This window comes from Oncorhynchus gorbuscha, linkage group LG12 (assembly GCF_021184085.1).
Source record: "Oncorhynchus gorbuscha isolate QuinsamMale2020 ecotype Even-year linkage group LG12, OgorEven_v1.0, whole genome shotgun sequence".
Taxonomy (NCBI): Eukaryota; Metazoa; Chordata; class Actinopteri; order Salmoniformes; family Salmonidae; genus Oncorhynchus; species Oncorhynchus gorbuscha.
Window position 1 is genome coordinate 57374314 of NC_060184.1, and position 7970 is coordinate 57382283.

Sequence of the window (7970 nt, forward strand, 5' to 3'; positions counted from 1 at the left end):
TTTTTTTTTTAAGGAAAAGTGAGTCGTTTCTATTATTCTGCTAATGTAGCCTATGCTGTGATCGGTATGCGTGTTTTTTTTTCTCTCTCTCCCTAAGAAACAAAGATTTAAAAGCCAGAAAAGCTCTCTGTTTACACTCGCACAGTCACATTGTCACTAAGGACCGTGGATAATCCTCCATATATTAGCCCAGATTTACATTTCAAATACTGAGTGGTAATTGCTGCGCTAGTCAATTGATTCTCTGCCGTGACATTTACTGAAGGAGAGCTGTAGGCTAATGAATAACATGCTGCCACATTTCTTATAAACACACACCTGCAGGACCATCTCTGGAGCGCGTGCTATGAGTGGGTGCTGCTATGGTGACCAGTGAGCTGAGATAAGGCAGGCCTTTACCTAGCAGATACTTGTAGATAACCTGTAGCCAGTGGGTTTGGCGACGAGTATGAAGCGAGGGCCAACCAACGAGAGCGTACCGGTCGCAATGGTGGGTAGTGTATGGGTCTTTGGTGACAAAACAGATGGCACTGTGATAGACTGCATCCAGTTTGTTGAGTAGAGTGTCGGAGGCTATTTTATAGATGACATCACTGAAGTCGAGGATCTGTAGGATGGTCAGTTTTACGAGGGTATGTTTGGCAGCATGAGTGAAGGATGCTTTGTTGCGATATAGGAAGCCGATTCTAGATTTAATTTTGGATTGGAGATGCTTAATGTGAGTCTGGAAGGAGAGTTTACAGTCTAACCAGACACCCAGGTATTTGTAGTTGTCCACGTATTCTAAGTCAGAGCCGTCCAGAGTAGTGATGATGGATGGGTGAGCAGGTTACTTTATGACTGCTTATTGCCTGGCATCTGCCAATGCTAATCAGCATAAATCTCCAGTCATTAATGGGGCAAGCCTAGTCTGTACCCCATGCTATGTGTCCAGTACAGATGTGCTTCTCTGAGAGGATGAAAGGATTTATGACAGCAAGGCAACAATACAGAGGAATACCAATGTGGTCCTTCTTTCCCATGGCAACGGTTAAAGCTTCCATCCTTGCTTTTCGTCTATCCTTTTGTTTATTATATACAATTCCAGAGTTTTTTTCCCCTTCAAGTCTCACACAAAAGCCATTTAAAACTTGCCATGAATTATCCCGATTCAACACAATTCACCATTCACCATGGTATCCAGCCAACATGACAATGTGAAGAAGATGCCACATGGACCCTCGATGTCCTTGGCAGGGATATACATTGGGACTAGCTTTGAAATGCTTTCCATTGTGCTTGAGAATTTAATACGGCAACTTGAATGAGTAATCCTGCAGCTTGTTATTCTCCTGGAAGGACACCCAGCCAGCCACCAAAATATCTCAGCAATGCCAGGATGGCGGACATGCCTCTCTTAACTGGTGGGTAAGAATAACCCTTACAATGGGGCTCACTCCCATCTCCTGTTCTGTTGTCTGAGGACAGTGGTCGCTGGGACAGGACAGACGTTGGGAAGAGACCAGAGGCAAGACGGGACTGACGTTGGGGAGAGACCAGAGGCAAGACGGGACTGACGTTGGGGAGAGACCAGAGGCAAGACGGGACTGATGTTGGGGAGAGACCAGAGGCAAGACGGGACTGACGTTGGGAAGAGACCAGAGGCAAGACGGGACTGACACCAGAGGCAAGACGGGACTGACACCAGAGGCAAGACGGACTGAGACCAGAATTTGGGAAGATGTTCAGATTTGTATCCGTTGTGTTAGAATAGGTGGCTAGTTTCTCCTATCTGATCACCTGGAGCTGCCTGGCTGATGTAGATTCTAGAAGAGTGATTGTGATATTCTAAATGAAGAGAGATTCATCTGTTCGAACTGGACTCGAGTGTCTCGATAATCTGCTCACCTGGTGGTCACTGGCTCCTGTGGAACCATTTTTGCCCTGGTGTGGAGGCAAGTTAGGGTGGACAGTGTCCTGGTGATCAGGAGGAGAAGAGGCTCAGACAAGGCTTCAGAGGGCCTTCATCATCATCATCTGCTGACATGGGCAGACAGGGCGCTTCCGAGGTGGTCTTCATCTGTCTAAACCACAACATAACGCTTGTAGGTGAGTATCTTGTGGATCTTTCACTGAGCGGAATGCGGACTGGATTTGTCATTGTAAAAGATTGTCAATCAGAAAATATCAGAGAGAACATCAGTTTGCTTTGCATATATGATTATGTATGTTTTATGCAGTTCTGTCAATTCTGGAAGTTATATCCTTCCATTGGTTTGATTTGACATCTGACAAGGTCTCATAGAATAGATCATCAGAATGCCAATGTCTGTCAGCCTGTCTAAGCTCAAACTCAAGGTGAGAACTTTCCCCTATCTGTCAGGTATGAATGATTGACAAATGTTTGACCCATATAGGTAAAATAAGTGCAACTTACTAAACTCCCTGTCAGACAAAATTCTGTTTTAAAGTTTTACATTTCGGGATATTTTCCATTTAGAATATATTGATATTCCCCAAAATACCTAACCATTTTGATGAAAATGTACAGGCAAGATATATTTTCTTGGTAAGCTTATTAACACATTTACTATTAGCAGTTAAAAATAATTTAAGACTTTACCAGTCCTGCAATATGAAATTAAATTAAACTATGTGATTTTAACATATCCGTAATATTTATTGCAATATAAATAGCAAGTGTGAGTGGTCGTGACTAACTCTGACATTCTTTACTTCACCTTCACTGTCTTCCAGGGAAGATATGGTTGATCCTGATGATTTTAGTGAGGATCCTGGTCCTGCTCTTTGCAGGATACCCCCTCTACCAAGATGAACAGGAACGCTTTGTGTGTAACACCATCCAGCCGGGCTGTGCGAACGTCTGCTTCGACATCTTCGCTCCTATCTCTCTGTTCCGCTACTGGCTTGTTCAGCTGCTCGTTCTCTGTCTCCCATACATCATCTTCGTTACCTACGTTATCCATAAAGTCACATCACGCCTCACCGTCGACACTACTGACCCCTCAGATAGAGTTGGAGCTGAACCGCTCTGCCAGATCCAGCAGGAGTCATTCAGGAAGATGGCCCTGGCCAAGACAGCTCTCCAGGCGCAGCACGGCAGGAGTCAGTGCTTCACAGGAGCATACACCCTCCATCTTCTGTTCAGGATACTGCTGGAGGCCGGGTTCGGGGTTGCCCACTACTACCTGTTTGGGTTCTATATCCCCAGGAGGTTCCTGTGCCAACAGACTCCCTGCACCACTCAGGTAGACTGCTACATCTCTAGGCCCACGGAGAAGACCGTCATGCTTAACTTCATGCTGGGGGCCGGAGCCCTGTCGTTATTACTCAACTTGGCTGATCTCATCTGCGCCATCAAGCGCTCGGTGACGCAGAAGACCAAAAGGAAGATGTTGGTGGAGAAGATGTACGAGGAGGAGCAGTACTACCTCCCCTCCAGCGGGGGGAGCAGAGGCTTGGAGGCTAACGTCCCTCTACTTCCCCAGAACCTGGTGGTGGAACCTATAACCTTCCGGAAGAGAGGGGCCAGTAAGTCCAGCACTGCTGACCAAGGAGCCTATCCCCATCTGGGGGAGGCTGAGAACATCTCTGCCCCTCGCTGTGGCTCTAGTTTCTCCTCGGGGCATCCAGTCGCCAACACCAATGGGAACAGCCTCTACCCTGCAGCCCAGGAGGAGGGCCCCGAAGCAGAGGGGAGCGAGGTGGCTCTGTGCCCTGTAGAGCCCATCGGGACACCCAGGTCCATCAGGGTTTGCAAACGCAGTCGCCTCAAACCGCCCCCGCCCCCACGACGGAATCTGTGCCCCCCAACGGCAACCGCTGCGGGCGTCCCACCAGGAACAGCGGTGTGCACCAGGAGAGTGGGTCAGTACACCCTGGTAGAGATGACAGCCTCGGACTTGCAGTCCAACACCAGCGAGGGCCAGGAGAAGAGGTCTGAGTGGGTTTGATTGGACTGAGATGATGCGAGAGCTGCAGCTCTGAGGAGAGTGATTTTATTTATTTCCATGATGGAGACGTGAGAATCAGTGTTGCGGAAGCTACTCTGAAAATATAGTTTACGAAGTTAACAATTACTTCACACTGAAATAACTCAATTAAGCTACACTAAAGCGACCCTTAAAATATATAATTAACTTAACTAAAGTTACTTTGAAGAAGTAGTTCACTACATCCAAACTACTTCATGATAAATCATATCTAAATATGAAGTATCATAGACTACATATTGCAAGAACAGATCACTCTGGAGTCACAAAAACAATGTTTCAAGTGAGAACTAGAAAGTTCTGATGCCAAAAAGAAAGGAAACGATTGTCTACTTAAATAGTTAACCACTACATGGCTAAAATGTAATACAAAAAAACACTGCCAAGATTTGAATGTCGTTCAACTACCACCGAGCTACTGCAAAGGGTAGTTACATTACTAGTTGAACTAGATGTAGTTCACTCCCAAATGCGGGTGTGAATGTCAGGATCAAACCCACCTGCCTCTGTGGGATGTGGTGACAGATTCTTATGTGGCTAATACAGCAGCAACTGTTGGAGAAATTAAATCCTTTAGGCCCATTTGTGTGCTGTAAGACTGAAGTTCATTCTGACATTCAGACTACGCTTTCACACCAGGATAATTACATGAAATACGTGTCTGTCGTTTCTATCTGATCATGTGACAAATGCACATAGTTATGGTGTTATTATACCATCAGTGCGTTGAAATAAACTGTATAATGTATATTCTTTTAGGATGACTCAGAGAGAAGATAATCCAGTCGTGGATACTATCTTACTGCCAGGGACTCACTGCCTTGGTGCCTATCATTATAGCTGAGTGTCCTTCAATAAAACCTTTAGTTAAAAAGCTATAACTGTTCTGCCCACCTGTTCTCTCTGTCTACGTTAGATCCCCTATCACTGTCAGTAAACAATGACAGGCCTTGACCTGTCTTGGCCCTGCCCCCAGATAGGTCAAAGGTCAAAGATGACTGTAGAGCCTAGCTCTTAGCTCTGGGGTCAAGGTGGACATGTGCATACAGCCTGCGGATGGAGACGTGTTTGGATGGACACAAGGTCAGGTGGTCAGGTCGAGTTAAAAGACAATGACCCTGTAAGGTGCTACTCCTCCAGGCCAGGGTCTTCAGTAGGGAATGATATACCAGACCTGGCATCAAATAACATTCAAAGTCATTTCAAATACTTTCTGTGCTTTATTGAGCTTGCCTGGCTTAATAGAACCAACAGAATAGTCCCAAAACTTCAAACCTTCTGCCTCTGGCATTTCACGCAGGCTCAATGTATTTGATTTAGAATAGAATTTGAACCCAGGTCTGGAGGATATACTTCCCCTCAGATATGGCCCATCCACAGTTGGAATCTTCCACAGTTGGAATCTGTATTTATGGAGATAGATTGTCACTCTATTTCAAGGCCTCTGAGGGCTTCAGACATATACAGAGTCTGGAAATAGAGTGAGGTGGTGCAGGGTGTAACTCAACTGGACACTACTAGAGCTGCATCCCAAATGGAACCCTACTCCCTATACTTAGAATGTTTTTATTTAACCTTTATTTTAACTAGGCAAGTCGGTTATGGAAAAGAATATTATTTTCAACGATGGCCTACCTCGGCCAAACCCTCCCCTAACCCGGACGACGCTGGGCCCATTGTGCGCCGCCCTACGGGACTCCCGATCATGGCCGGTTGTGATAAGGCCCGGGATCAAACCAGGGTCTGTAGTGACACCTCTAGCACTGAGATGCAGTGCCTTAGACCGCTGCGCCACTCGGGAGCCCTATATAGTGCACTACATTTGGCCAGAGCCCTATGGGGTAGGTCGAAAGTAGTGCACTAAATAGAGAATAGGTTTCCATTTGGGATGTAAACTTGATGTGGCCAACCTAGCTGCCTGCCCTTCAGTATGTCATTGAGGCGTTTGTTTCACCTCGCCGGTCAGATTCATTTGTGAGAGTCGGTGTGTGCACGGTGCAGTGTGCCATTACTTGTGGCTGACTGTCAATCGTAGTATGTCATGAAAGAAGCATTTGATTCCTTTTACACATTGTTAGAACCCTGTCAGAGCATGACTGTTTAGTGTTTTATTAGCCTTTGCCTTGGCTGACATGTCCTTTGGTTTAAAACGGTTTTTGTTGAGATGTCATTTATTTTTCCCTCGAAAGGTTATATGTCATTGTTTTGTTATACAATGATTTCTTTTCTAGGGCAAAGACTCCAGTCGTCGTCATTGTGACTGTCAGATACAGGTCATAAACACTTTATACGTATTTCTAAACATATCTAAACATGTATTTAACCAGTGACTAACCAACAAAGGATTGCACTGTATACCACCGCCCAGTTATAAATGATCCCCATAGATTGGGGTACAATCTGATTTGGCCATGGGGTGAACCTCTGTGTAAAGGGATAGCTCTTGATCTTGATTTGCCATTATGTCTCCTCCTATGGTCCCTTTGAAGGTGACAACAAAGCTTGCTCCTACCTCACGGAGTCTCTAACGACACTGTAATGTGAGTGAACTGAGCTCAGCGCCATAGGGCAATAAGCTCAACTCCTCTCTGGTGAGATGCTTGATGTCATATGATCTGTCTTCGTCTAGGGTACTTGTTGCAGATCAATGGGTTCTGTGAAACAGGATGTACAATTATAAAAAAGTGTTTTATTTGTTTGTATTAGAGACGAAACGGACGTTCATTTCCTTCTGTCTTCATCTACTTTTTGCAGGTTTTTTTTGCATTTTTTAAAATCATTTTGTATTTGTTTGTATTAGCATGAAAGCAGGCATTCATTCCCCTCTTTCATTGGTGTTATGATTGGTTGGGTGAAATGGGTTTGGAGGCCATTCAATGCAATCAAGAGTCTGTGAAGTGACCACTACAGGTGATTTTGGGTCTCTACTGATTACTATTTATTACTGTGTTATAACTACTTTATTGTACAGCCACATTCTTTCAACAATTGATTTCATAATAGTTGTTTCATTATCTGTTTGCCATGGTCAACTGAAGAGCTATGCCCTGGCCTAGTATTTGTATCTTAGTGTTTACACTGAAAGTCAGCTGACAAAAGATTATTAGAAATGTCAAATCATGAGGTATCCTTTACTGAAATAAGGTCTGTGATATAATGAAATAATGTTGTTTTTTAAAGACTAGATATAGAATTTGTTTGGATGTTTTCTTGTAACACCCCACTACCCCCCAGTGGTATGAACCATGAAGTATTTTTGTCATTTAAAATCATACCAATTTGGTATCTAACCACCTCATAATACTTTATTTATGATGATAAATATCAATGTTTATATATATGTATATTTGATTAACTCTATGGGTTCAGTTCATTCAGTCTGAGTGAATGTGAGACAGTGCTGCGTTGATAGAAGATCAAATCCTTTCTTCCTCAGCTTTCAGATTCAGAGTGTGTATATATATATATATATTGCTCAAAAAAATATATATATATATATATATATATATATATATATATATATATATATATATTATGCTCAAAAAATAAAGGGCACACTATATATATATATATATATATGTATATATATATGTATATATATATGTATATATATATGTATATATATGTATATATATATGTATATATATATATATATATGTATATATATATATGTGTATATGTATATATGTATATATATATGTATATGTATATATATATATGTATATATATGTATATATATATATATATATATATATATACATATATATATATATATATATATATATATATATACATATATATATATGTATATATATATATGTATATATATATATATATATATATATTGCTCAAAAAAATAAAGGGCACACTAAAATAACAAAATACTTTTTTTCTTTACATAGTTGAATGTGCCGACAACAAAATCACACAAAAATGGTCAATGGAGATCAAATGTATCAACCCATGAAGGTCTGGATT

The 7970-nt window shown here is 42.4% G+C and overlaps 1 protein-coding gene across 1 annotated transcript; it reads left to right on the forward strand.

Moving 5' to 3' along the window:
• The first annotated feature begins 1749 nt into the window (after positions 1-1749).
• LOC123990193 (gap junction delta-4 protein) lies at positions 1750-7472 on the forward strand. Its single transcript, XM_046290764.1, has 2 exons — positions 1750-2088; positions 2737-7472. Exons 1-2 carry the CDS (start codon positions 2025-2027, stop codon positions 3951-3953), a joined length of 1281 nt encoding a protein of 426 aa, XP_046146720.1. The 5' UTR covers positions 1750-2024; the 3' UTR covers positions 3954-7472.
• The last annotated feature ends 498 nt before the right edge of the window (positions 7473-7970 follow it).

Excerpts from the sequence above, each read along its gene's own strand:
- LOC123990193 (XM_046290764.1), top strand. The coding sequence starts at position 2,025 with ATGGGCAGACAGGGCGCTTCCGAGGTGGTCTTCATCTGTCTAAACCAC. Across the intron at positions 2,089-2,736 it reads CCACAACATAACGCTTGTAG|GGAAGATATGGTTGATCCTG; the intron begins GTGAGTATCTTG and ends ACTGTCTTCCAG.